Source organism: Acinonyx jubatus, chromosome B4, assembly GCF_027475565.1.
Source record: "Acinonyx jubatus isolate Ajub_Pintada_27869175 chromosome B4, VMU_Ajub_asm_v1.0, whole genome shotgun sequence".
Taxonomy (NCBI): domain Eukaryota; kingdom Metazoa; phylum Chordata; class Mammalia; order Carnivora; family Felidae; genus Acinonyx; species Acinonyx jubatus.
This window is the reverse complement of record NC_069387.1, coordinates 134,341,842-134,354,823: the sequence shown is the minus strand read 5'-3', so window position 1 is coordinate 134,354,823 and position 12,982 is coordinate 134,341,842. Positions and strand designations below refer to the sequence as shown.

Genomic DNA, 12,982 nt, shown 5'->3' with positions numbered 1-12,982 from the left:
AGCCCCCCGCGTACGTGCGGGTCCCCGGCTCCCACAGGCCCACTTACTCGGTGGTTGTGGTCAGCTCTTCCGTGATGTGGCTGGAATGCAGCATGCCTTCCCGCTTCTGCAAAGCCCAAAACGAACAGATAAATATACAAATACGTGGGCAGGCAGAGGGGATGGGAGGGAGGGCATCACTGGCAGGGTAAGCGAGCCATGTGCAGATGGCCCTGGGGCCGGGAGTCCGCCTGAGGACAGCATCCGAGCCACGCCCGTGGCGGGTGGACTGCAGGTGGCCACAGCGGGTGACCCTTTCAGTGGCTGGAAACTGCCCCCTCCCCTCCCCCCAGGCTCTCCACCTTGCCCTGAGAGCTGGCAGCTATGGGGGTCTCAGGGGAAACCCTGGCTCCCGAAGGGATTCCCCCGTGCCGTGCCGCTGGGAGAGTAAGTAAGGGGCACGAGGAACACAACACAGGGAGGTGCACTCGACTGAGGCAGGGGCCCCCCCCGCCCAGAAGTCATGTCCATTCGGAACCTCAGAACGTGACCTTGTTTGGAAACTGGGTCTTTGCAGATACAGTTAGTTAGGATGAGGCCATGATGGACTAGGCAGGTCCTAAGTACAGCATGACTGGAGTCCTTATGAGAGAAAACACACACACACACACACACACACACACACACACACACACACACACAGGCACAGAGGGAAGAGGTCATGTGACGACACAGGCAGAGCCTGGGGGGACACATCTACAAGGCCAGGAATGCCGAGGGCTGCCGGAAGCCACCAGAAGCCGGAAGAGGGAAGGAAGGATCCTCCCCTGGAGGCTTCAGAGAGACTGGGGCCCTGCCAACCCCTTGATTAGTAGGACTTCTGGCCTCCGTTACTAACGCGGGCTGCAAGGCTCAGGCTGGTCATGGTTTTCCGAAGGCATCTGACCCCTCCGTTACCCTGGGGAGCTCGGCCTTGACCCGGCAGGTGGAAATGCTCCTTCCTGGCATCAGGCGAGGGTCTGTTGTTTCAAACAGCCAGGTCGCGGTATTTTGTTACATACAGCAGGCCCTGGGATGTCACCCTGTGCGTGACAGACTTCTCCGAAAGCCCCACGGGTGTGAAGAGGCACCAATGGTGGGACTGAAGGGGGTGGTGGTGGGAATGGGGGGCGGCCTGCATGTCACGGGGCCGCAAGGTGGAGCTCGGGCGGCCAGCCCACCCAACCACTGCGAGCCCCTACTTGGACCCCTCGAGACACGGGGAACTCCCTTCCTGCTGGCCAACCCACCATGGACACCTCTTGAGAGCTGAGCTCCCCACCCCTTTCCAGCTCGGCCTCCAGGGAACTCTCAAGCAACCAGCATGGGCGGCCATCAGCGGCCTCAGGGCCTCGGCCTGATTCCCAGGAGACTCAGTCCACCACGGGAGATTGGAGACACTTCTCTCGCTCACGCGTCCCATGTGTATTAGGCACTTCCTAGGTGCCAGGCCCAGGGCTGAGTACCGGACACGTGAAGCTGACTATTTCAAAGGTTTATAGCATCCGCTCAGTTCTCTGAGGAACTCGCTGCAACTCAGAGAAATCAAATGGTCTCCCAAGGCCATGCTGCTATGTAGTGAATGAGACCCCTGTCCTCATCCCTTCCCTCCATGGACCCCACACTCCTTGCATCTCCCATCTCAGACCGGATAACCGGACGTGGAGGGACAGGCCCCAGGGCCTGGGAGGCAGGCTTCTGAGGCCTGAGGCCAGTCAGTTCCCGGGACCTCCTCTTGATTCACACCCCTTTGGACGTGGCCCTAAGAATCCTTCCGTAACCCTGGTCAGGCAGGAGGCACCAGCAAGGGCTTGCCCGGGTCAGTAAAACTTTCTAAAAACCCAAGAGTTCTTGGACCAAAGTGCGGGCCTGAAAGGAAATACCTTGATTACCGAGCTACACGGCACTCATGGGGCCCCGAGTCTGACGGACGCGCCCGCGTGTCCTTGGGAAGCCTTTCCCGGCTGGCTGCCGCGAGTAAACGTCCAGGAGAAGGGTGGCAGGGATGGTCTCTGTCTCCATCACCACCACTGACCACAAACATCCCTCCTCGGGAAGCAAGCGGGGCCAAGTGGCAGTGGGTGACCCTCGTCTGATGCCAGAAAGGGGCGTTACTGCCGGCCGGGTCAAGGCCGAGCTCCGGGGGTAACGGCGGGGTCAGACGGCTTTGGGAAAGTGGGGCCGGCCAGAGCCTTGCTGCCCACAGAGAGCAGAGGAGGGCCAGTGCGGAGCTGGGCATCACAAGTGCATAAGCACGCAGACATCCAGGCCCCGGGCGTTAACCTCACGGGTCTCGTGTTCGGAACCCGAGTGTTTTCCGCGTTCAGCGTCCCCAACAGCCTGTGCGCACAGTAGGTGCTTCATGCACATTTCATAGGACAAGCGCCGAACACAAAGCCACTCGAGGGGTGTCTCCCCTCAAATGCAGGGGACACGGCAGGAAAGGCCCCTCCTCGGTCAGGAGGGCCCTGGCTCCTGCTTCCACGTCTCCAAGTGAAGCAAGAGAATGAACTCCAAGAGAGAGAGCCGGGGAACAAGGGGGATAACGGGGAACAGACCCGGAGGAGCTCTAACCGGGGCATCTGTTCATGCCGCTGGACTCGGCCCTCTCCGGTGAGGAGCAAGCTCGTTCAAGAGAACTGAATTCCAGCTACTTGGCTTTGGAGACAGGTGAATGTTCTTTTTAAAAAAGTCTGGAAAATTCAACACGCTCGTGCCTCCGAATCCGCCTCCCTCTCCAAATCAGGGCCGCTGCTCCCGCTCCAGTCATTTGGACCAAAGCCAGGGTGAGACACACACCGGGTCAGGCGGGGAGGACAGAAGGTGGCCTCTTAGGGGAAAAAGAAAAGGCAGCAGGAGACCTACGGGAGGCAGCTGGCCCGGCGCCCCTCCCGCGACGCCACGGGCAAGCCCACCGCCCCATCCCATACTCACCCGCACCACCACCACCTGCACGGACACGTGCTCCGGAAGGCGGATCGGGGCCCGGAAGTGCATGGCCAGGGCCACGAGGAGGTGAAGGGTGGCCACCAGGTTCTTCCCGTGAATGGCTGGCCGGGGGAGGGAAGAGGGAGCAGCTATAGACCAGGTGAGGCAGGAGCCCGGAGCCCCGGCCCACAAGGCAACGAAGAGACGTCGCGTCCAAATGAGACCGCAGAGAACAACCATGGAGAAAACAGCGTGGGCCGCGGAAACACGGTGGTGACGAGCACCCTGTGCTTCTGTTTTCTTTCCTGTCGGCTTCAGGTAACATGTCTAACCACTTTCAAGGGCACGGGTCTGGGGGCTTTTGGGGTTTTTTTGAGAGTGAACACAAGCAGAAGAGGGGCGGAGAGAGAGAGAGAGAGACAGAGAGCAAGTAGGAAAGGGGCAGACAGAGAGAGGATCCCAAGCAGGCTCCACTCGATGCAAAGCCTGACACGAGGCTCGATCCCACAACTCTGGGATCATGACCTGAGCTGAAATCAAGGGCTGGATGCTTAACTGACGGAGGCACCCAGGCGCCCCCAAAGCAAGGTATTTTTAAAAGGCGTCAACCAGGTAGTGTGAGAAGGAGACAGAATGGGCAGGAGAGCGAAATTAGCACAAGGGAAGGGGAAAGATACAGCTTTGCTCCAGCCCTCGGGCCCAGCCGTGGTCACAATGAGTCCTGAGCAGGACTTCACAGCTTGCTCCCCCCCCACCGATGGCCCCCACAACCCAGGAGGTAGGCTGGGGTCTGTGGCAGGTCTCGATGCCAAGAAACCGGGTGCCAATCTCCTCACCACAGCCTAGAGCTCATCCCTCCGAAGCAAAGGGGCCCCTGGTGGCTGCCGGGGGCGGGGGGGGGGCCTCTGAGCCGGGCCCTGACTGCCCTGCTTGGGGGACGGCACCTTCTGGCTTCTCTCTCTTTTCTTTAACGTCTTTTTTAAGTTTATTTATTTTTGAGAGAGAGAGAGAGAGAGAGCGCACCAGTGGGAGAGGGGCAGAGAGAGAGAGGGAGGCACAGAATCCGAAGCAGGACGCGGGGCTCAAACTCGTGAGCTGCGAGATCATGACCTGAGCCGAAGCTGGACGCTTAACCCACTGAGCCCCCCGGGCGCCCCGGGGCTTCCCTTGCTTCATTTAACCCTTCACCTTTCAGACTCCGCCTCTAGGCTGGAAATACCGTGAGGTCACCTGCCTGTAGTGCCAGCACGCTCCGTGACATACCCCGGGGGCCGGTGTGATTCCTTTCCCGAGGACCTGCCACAGTGGGTCACGGGTGAAACAGCCCTTTTGGTGCTGCCGCCACGGGGACCTGGGGTTGGGTCCCTTCCACGAGCCCCACGGAGCTCCTCCGTCTTTCCCCTCCTTCCTCTGCAAGCCGCCCCTGACGCCCCAGACCAGAAACAACTCCTCTCTCCTCTGAAGCACGGGGGACAAGAAGATAAGACGGGAGACCTCCTCTCTCACCTAGGAGCTGGCTCCCAAGCATGGGGACGCCGTCCTGTCCCAGCCGCCTCCCACGGGGCAGCAGCCTGAACGGGTTTGGAAAGCGCAGGCCCAGAAGCCCCAGCGAATGACACCGTGGAGAGCCGAGGGGACAGGCTCTGTGTCCCCCAGGGCTACTCACAGTCGACGGTCCACTGGAGCACCCAGCCGTGGGGCCGCAGGAGGCCGTGCACAGCTTCCAGCACCGTCTGCAGCTTCTGCCTCTGCCCTACCTCGGACTGTGTCACCTCCGCCACGTTCAGCTTGCAGCCGGCCAGCTTTTCTGCAACAGGAAGGGGCAAGAGCAGGAGGCAGGGCGTCAGGGCCACCCGCTCGCCTGGCCGCAGCGGGGACCCTCCTGTGCCAGGGGGAACACGTCTTCCCTGAGCAGCGGGGAGCCGTCAGGACGTGGAGCCCCGCAGCTCCGAGCTTCCTAGTCCTTCCTTCGGGAAGGACGCCGGGAAGGAAAGGGGGTGTGGGGTTCGAGGGTACAACCTGGGAACGCTCTGTGCACACAAAGTGGAAAAAGCAACTCGAGGTGCCCTCGGAAGCAGGGGGCTGGCGTGCAGGGAGGGAGCTGGAGCCCAGGAGGCCGTGTGGTGGCCTCACGGCGGGAAGGGGGCTCCGAGGAAGAACACAGAGGGTCTCGGATGTGGCCTTCCGCCTCCCCGCGCTCACGGTGCCCTTCTTGTTTCTCTGACACCCGGACGCCGCGTAAGGACCACGAGACGCTCCCAGGTACCGCCGCTACCTCGTCACCCACGGGGAGGGGGGAGCAACCTGGCGGAGCCACACAAGACCGGCCACCTGGAGGTGGGGGACTGACCCCGAGCCCGGCCTCAGCCACGGGGCCCCTCCACGTCCCCGCCTGCTAAGGCGTGGGTGTCTCCGGACGGGTCTCCTCCGGGAAGCAACAGCAGCGGCACCGCAGAGGCAGAGGCACCTGCGGGCCGGGGGGGCGGCTGCTGGCCGTGGCACCGACGGGAGGGGCAGCGTAAAAGCAGCGCAGTCCAGGCTGGTCTCAGTGGTCCCCCCAGAGCCCTGGGCTCAGCATTTGCTCTGGAGGCCCCGCTGTTTCAACGTCCTCTCCCCAGGTCCTCTCCTCCCTCGAAGAGAACGAACAAACGCAAGCACTTGGGACGCTCCCTCCAGGATGATGTTACACAGCAATGCCTGCGGGGCTTGGGACACGCCCTCCCTCCTCCTCCCTCCCTCCCTTCCTCCTTCCTTCCTCCCTCCCTTCTTCTTCCTTCCTTCCTCCCTCCCTCCCTTCCTCCTTCCTTCCTCCTCCCTCCCTCCCTCCTTCCTCCTCCCTCCCTCCCTCCTTCCTCCTCCCTCCCTCCCTCCTTCCTTCCTGCTGTCCTTCCTTCCTCCCTCCCTCCCTTCCTCCTTCCTTCCTCCCTCCTTCCTTCCTGCTTTCCTTGCTTCCTCCCTCCCTTCCTCCTTCCTTCCTTCCTCCCTCCCTGCTTCCTGCCTCCCTCCTTCCTTTCTGCTTTCCTTCCTTGCTTCCTTCCTTGCTTCCTCCCTCCCTCCCTGCTTCCTTCCTTCCTCCCTCCCTTCCTCCTTCCCCCCTTCCTTTCTGCTTTCCTTCCTTCATTCCTTTCTTCCCTCCCTTCCTTCCCTCCCTCCCTGCTTCCTCCCCTCCTCCCTCCCTCCTTCCTGCTTTCCTTCCTTCATTCCTTTCTTCCCTCCCTCCCTGCTTCCTCCCATCGTCCCTCCCTTCCTTCCTCCCTCCCTGTCTCCCTCCCTTCCTCCCTCCCTCTCTTCCCTCCTGCCCACCTACCCACCTCCCTCCCTTCATCAGCTCACAATATGAGCACCTCCTGTGCGCCAGGCACTGTCCTGGGGCTAGATACAGCACAGACCAGAGAGCTCTCTAGTGGGGAGGCACCACATCTAAGTAACATCAGGTTGGCAGCGGTGAGTACTAAAAACAAAACAAAACTTTGCTGCAGGGGATGGGAACGGTCCCCATTTATATATTTTGATGTCCCTCCGCATCGAGTAGGTCCTGGCTGAATAACCCACAGCTGTCTGTCTGCATGATCACCCTGAAAATACACAGCACAGCAGCCCCCCCCCCCCCATGGTGTTACAGGGTGGAGCAGAGGATCCTGGGGAAGGAAGGAGGGTTACAGAGCTGTGTGGTCTGAGAGCCTCACCCACCAGAAGGGGCGCCCAGCACACCTCTGCGGTCAGCTCCGCCAGCCGACCCTGCAGACTGAACGCGGCCGTGGTACCCGGGCGGGGGGGTGGGTGGGGGTGATGGAGACGGGAAGGGACCTGTGCTAGCTCACTCGTTAGGGCTGCAGTTCCAGAACACCACGGACCCGGGACTTAAGCAGTGAAAGTGTCCGTGCTCGCGATCCTGGAGGATGAAAGTCTGAGATCAGGGGGTGGACAGAGCTGGCTTCTCCTGAGGCCTCTCTCCTTGGCCTGCAGACGGGCCGCTTCTCGCTGTGTCCTCACATGGGTTTCCCCCCTCCCGCCCCCACCATGTGTCCTTGTCCCGATCTCCTTAAAGGGACACCAGCCATACGGGTTTAGGGTCTACCCCCAAGGACCTCATTTTAACTTAACGACCTCTAGAAAGACCCAGTCTCCATTCGAGGACCTGGGGGTTAGGACTTCAACTTATGGATTCTGGGGGACACAATTCAGCCCAAGACAGGACCCGAGGAGGCTGGCTACGCCTGGGTGCTGTCTGCGGCTGTCCTGGAGGGCTCTGCCCCGTGGGAGAGAATAAAACATCTGGCTGCCGGCATTTCCAGGCATCACTCTGCCTACGGACGGGCTGCGGGGGCGGCTCAGGGCTGTGTGGCGGCCAGGACCTGCCTTCAGAGCACAGAAAGGGATGGAGGAAGGGGAGGGCGGATTCTCGGATGCGACAGGCAAACGGGGGTGATGCTGAATGCGGGGCCGTGGACACTCCTTACGCCGGAAGGGCCTGCCTCTTGCAAGGAGAAGGGAGTGCCCGGAGTTAGAAGCAGGACAGGAGCCAGCCGGGGAGCCCCCGGGTCCCCAGCGTGGGCACCCTTCCTCTGCCCACAGAAGGTCCACCCGCAGAAGAGTCACATCCACCAAAACCTGCCACCTGGCAGGGTCAGCAGCTGCCTCAGAGTCTGCTCCCAAGAAGAGGGACACGTCTGGGGTCCTGCCAATGACTTGCACTTGGTGATCTCACGAGGCCCCACCCAGTCTGTGTCCTCACAGCCACTCCCGCCTCCTCGAATCACCTTCTCCTCTACCCCTCCCTCCCGAACACAGCGCCTGCCTGGTGCCTCCGCCCTCATGGCTGGACCCTTCAGACCCCTCTCCGGGCCCCTCCCCTTCCCGACCGCCCAGGGCCCAGGCCTCTGACCTCTCCTCTCTCTAGACGCACAGAAGTCAGCTTTGGCCTTGGCACTCAGCCACAAACTCCTCCTGGCTTTGGCTTCTGCCCTTGGACAGGGAGCCGAATGTCTCGTCTACACTCCCGATAGGACTCCTGGTGTCCCGGGCTCAGGGGCCACGTGATCCCACGGGTGACGTCATCAGCGATACAACCGGGCGAGACACACTGATTTCCTGTTAATATCTGAATATTCTCTCCCTTTGTTCTTTTCCTCAGAGGAGCGTGTCAAACCGTCTGCTTGACACGCGGGAGAGAAGATCTTCCAATGGGAAGGGAGGGCGTCTGCTCCGTGATAAAAAAGGCTGCCGGAGCCAGAGTGAGCCTCACGTCAGTCTGTAGGCGGTCACCTACGTAGCAGGCGGTCTGTAGGCGGTCACCGATGTAGCAGGCGGTCCCACAACGGCTCCAGACCCAGGGCTGCACCTGCTGGGGCCACCGGAAGACGGGGACCCAAAGGACATGCCTTGCGGGGCGAGAACCCTTACCAGACACCTGCTCTGCAGACGCCCTGTCACTCACCACCAGGGAGGCACCAGCATCCTTTGTGAGCAGCCAAGGCTGAAATGTGGATGCAAATTCACAGCCTGTCCTGGGATCCGGACACAGGGTACCACGGCCACCCTGCTAACACGAAGGCTTAGGACACGACGTTTTTTGAGCAATTGGGAGAATGAAGCCATAGATACGTGCAAAAGAACCAGAAAGAAAAAATCTAAGGGAGTATAATACTCTTGAGTCTGCTTCTGAAAACGCTAGGAGGCATCTCCCCCAGGTCAGGGCACTGTTTCAATAACAGCATCACCCACAGCCAATTCTTTGGGTCCGAGAGACAAAGGGGAGCTAGGTCTTTGCCACGGATGAGGAGGGCAGCTGGTGACACGTCGGAAGGCTGCTCGCACCCGGTGTCAGCCTAAGGTCCGTGGGCTCCCGCCCCTTCTCTATTGAAAAGGAGAGTCTGCCATCACATATTTCTAGTTTAGTGACCCCGAGGACAATGCAGTCCCGGACAGTGCTGAGGGTGACCCTATCAACACGACGATCCAAAACATTAAAATTCTGGGGCACCTGGGTGTTTCAGGCAGTTAAGCATCCAACTCTTGGCTACTGCTCAGGTCATGATCTCGTGGTTCACGGGTTCGAGCCCCACGTGGGGCTCTGTGTGGAAGCCTGCTCTCTCTCTCTCTCTGCTTCTCACCCACTCATGCACACATGTAGGCGCACTCCTCTCTCTCTCTCTCTCAAAAACAAACATTTTTTAAATAAATGAAAATAAATAAAACATCAAAATCCTGACATTGTTTCCTATTCACGTACAATTTGCATACAGCGTTATATTAGTTTCAGGTGTAAAATACAATGGCTCAACCTGACCATTCAATGTTTAAACATTTCTTAAACGTTTACTTATTCTTTCATAAATAGGGAGAGTGTGCGCACAAGGGAGGGGCAGAGAGAGAGACAGAGCATCAAGCAGGCTCTGCCCTGTCAGCACAGAGCCCAACGCAGGGCTTGAACTCACAAACCACTGTGAGACGGTGACCTGAGCTGAGATCAAGAGGCGGATGCTTAATTAACCAGCTGAGCCAGCCAGGCAACTCCCACCCCCAACATCTTTAATAATAAACTTGTGATCATTATTAACAATCCCGATAACATTTCAGATTTATTCTTGGACCGCAGAAGTCATTCTAAGATGGGGATCCTTGGCTCAGCCAAATACCTATGAACTCTCGGCCGCACGGCATCCAGCCAAATCACGAATCTGAACACCCTCTCCAGGAGAGGCCATCGGATCCCACGGTGTTAAACATCATCTCTGCACCGCCGAGCTCCACCCCCACCGGCCGCCGACTCAGGGAGGACGGGCCCCCACCGAGGTAAAGCCACCTCCTCGTCCCCCACCCACCTCGCTGTTCCCAAGGGGCTCCTCGTTCACCGGGTGCTCAGAACACAAACCTGGCTGTCGGCCTTGACTCCTCCGGCAGCCTCCACCTCCAACACACCCTCCCGGGGTCTACACCTCCACCTCAGTCTGAGCCTCTTTATCTGAGGCCCAGGCTGTCCTAACAGCGTTCTGACTATCTCAGCTCCTACTCCCGCCCCCCCGCCCCCTCCATTCTGTACCCAGAAGCCCAGGTGACTTTTTAAAACCCTTAACTCAGATCATGTTACAGCCCTGCTCAAAACCTCCAGTGGCTCCCTGTCACTTGCAATAAAAGCCTTTGTCCACCAGAGCTGCATGTGATCTGGTTTTATCCAGGCCCCCACCCCCTCCCCCCACGTCTCGCAGCCTCCTGTCACTGGGCTTTAAATGCTACAGCCTCTTCCTCACCTCAAAGTCTTGGCCTGGAATGTTCTTCTGAGGCTGGCTGTGCAGACGCCTGCTCAGATGTCCAATCTCCAGAGGGGCTGCCCCCACCGCCCAGCCCCTCTCTGCCCCGTGACCCTCTGGCTTCCTTTCCTTGCCGTTGGCCACTCTCTTAAAGCGTCTGTTTACGACCCATGATATTTCTCTTTCTTCCCTCTGCCAGAATGTAGGGGGACAGCTGGGCGAGGGGGACCCCCTCCCTCTTGCTACCACTGCGTCCCCAGAGCCTAGATCCACACCTGCCACACGATGAAACGTTGCCCAACAGAGGAATGACCAAAACAAACATGACAAAGGTACTTTCTGAGGGCAAGGTGGATAAGGACACGACACGTGGGCCATCGATCCTGCGTCCTCCGCGCGGGTTACTGGGCGGTTTCCCTCCTCCCAGCCCCCCGCAGGGTTCCCTCCAATCAGAGGGTCCCCCAAGAGCGGCCACGCACAGAGGGCGCAAGCCCCGCCCAGGAACGCCCCGCCCAGGAACGCCCCGCCCGAGGAAGGGTCCTCCCTCCCTGGGCTCCCCTGAGCGGCGGCCCCTAGGCCTTGCAGCTGTCAAGTCTCTGCTACGACAACGGGGAGAAATGCGGTCCCAGGGCAGCTGGAAGCCCGGGCAGCAGGACGGCAGTCCCCACCCCGGATGCTGGGGGCTCAGGATCTGCTCTTGACCTCTAGGAAGCGTGTTATCCACATACAAGGGGACACTGCGTCCTTGAGGCCACCTCGCAGGGTGTTCGGGGACCCCCAAAACACATCAGAGCGCCCTGAAGCCGAGGGACCCTTCCGGCGTCTTGGGGGGCGGGGGAGGGGAGGACCCAGACACACAGTCCTTTCACTTGCGGCAAAAGGAGCCCACAGCCCCTGTGGTGACGAAAGGGCAGCGTCCACACCTAGAAACCGTGGCCCTGCCGCTCACAGGAGCTGGGGGACTCGACAGCCCCCGCGCTTGCTTTCGGCGCTTTGTCTTTGTTTTAACCACCACTCGCTGGCGGGAGACGGCGTGCCAGGCGCCCTGCATCCCTCGCTTCGGTGCGGGACTTCCGCTGGCCCCAGCGACAGCCGTCACCACCCGCACCCCACACCCGTCTGCCCCCCGGGGCACAGCCCACTCACAGAGTATCTGCTGGGGACCGTCGGCTACCCACCCACGCGGAACGAGCCGGCACAGGCCTCACCGTTGGGACGTGGGAGCACACGAGGCCGCCAGGAGGGCTGACCCGCACAGGAAGGGGTGATGCTCTTGCCCCATTTCCTTGCCCCTCCCCAACCCACAGGACTGTTCTGGAAGCCTTGTGTGGCCTGCTGCAGCCCCGAGGCCGGGGGCTCTGGCGGAATGCCCACTGTGGACATGATCAGAGAGCAGGCAGCCCGGGAGCCACCGCCGAGGAGCGTGGGCTCAGGGCTGCGCCTCTAAGGCTCTCAGCACGTGTGACCCGTGCCGCCCTGTGGGAATCGAGCCCCGGTCCCGGCCCCGGGACCGCCCTGCTGTGGCCCTGTGCTGGGCATGCCCGAGGACTCACCCAAGAGCTTCTGCAGCACCTGGCCGTCGTAAAGGTCCTCCTCTAGCTGCTTCACGATGATCCTCTCCTCCACCAGCACGTCGTTGACCCAGTCGATGAGAACCTGGGGGCAGGCAGTGTTATGGCCTCACCCGCCATGCCACGTGGACCAGGGCGATGACTGGGCAAGCCCACAACTGAAGGCGGCTGGACACCGAGACGGACACGCCCCGGCACAGCGGCTGGGGGGGCAGGATGGGAAAGGCCCATTTCCCGCCCCCCCCAACACCTCCTGGGCTGCCAGACTTCCCGTGGGACTTCGTGAGAGGACGGGCAGGGGGCAGCCACCACGGGGGACACCATGGACGTCCTCCTGGCAGGAACTTGGGTACATGGGGAAACTCTCAGCAAAAGGAAAGGATGAACTTGTTCACCATGGCTTGGAGGAGGAGGGATTACACGAGGAACATTAGCGGCTCTGTCCCGCGTGGCCCGCGGCCATAAAATGTCCATCCCTCCTCTCCCAAAGGATCTGCAGCTCGTGTCACCCTGAGCCTAAGGCCGTGGAGAGAAGGGGGTCCCCTATGGCCCGTTACTGACAGGCTCTGAGCAACTCCCGTCCTTCTCAACGGCTTTCCTGAGGCCGAATTCACACGCCACACAGTTCACCCTTCGAAAGTGTGCAATTCGGCGGTTTCTAATCTGCTCGCAGGATCATGCAACCATCACCACTGTTATCTGGAGACCAGCTTCCTCGCCCCAAAGAAACCCCGCGCCCAGGAGCAGGCACCCCCTACCCGCCCCTTCCAACCACTCAGCTGTTTTCTCTACGGGTTTGCCTATTCTGGATATTTCGCACAAACGGATTTCATATAAATTACATGCCAGTATAATATGTGATCTTTTGTGTCTGGCTCCTCTCTCTGGGCAGGCTGTTTCCAAAGCTCATCCGCGGCGACGCATGACGTGTCAGTACTTTTTTCCTTCCTGTGGCTGAATAATATCCCCGCGCACGGATCTATTACGTCTCACTGATCCACTCATCGGGTGATGGGCGTCCGGGCTGGCGCCACATTTTTGGCTTTGCCGAGTGATGGCTGTGATGTGGGCGCACCAGTCTCCACGGGGACCCGCGCTCTTTTCTCCAGGCCAGCCTTCCGCTGGAGACTTTTCTCGACGAGGCTCCCATTCTCCTCACCGGTGACGTGTTGTAAGAGAAGACAGCTTTCAGCGGGGAAAAGATCCACGGAGAAA

At 60.2% G+C, this 12,982-nt stretch overlaps 1 protein-coding gene across 4 annotated transcripts in view; it reads right to left on the bottom strand.

Moving 5' to 3' along the window:
• PARVB (parvin beta) overlaps window positions 1-12,982 on the bottom strand; it is a 99,384-nt gene that overhangs the window by 20,752 nt on the left and 65,650 nt on the right. For all 4 annotated transcript variants that reach the window (XM_027070510.2, XM_027070511.2, XM_027070509.2 and 1 more), the window contains exons 4-7: window positions 11,750-11,852; window positions 4,613-4,753; window positions 2,953-3,068; window positions 48-106 (exon numbers count right to left, since the gene is read on the bottom strand). In XM_027070510.2, coding sequence (XP_026926311.2) covers window positions 48-106; window positions 2,953-3,068; window positions 4,613-4,753; window positions 11,750-11,852 — 419 coding nt within the window. The remainder of the gene's footprint in view (window positions 1-47; window positions 107-2,952; window positions 3,069-4,612; window positions 4,754-11,749; window positions 11,853-12,982) is intronic.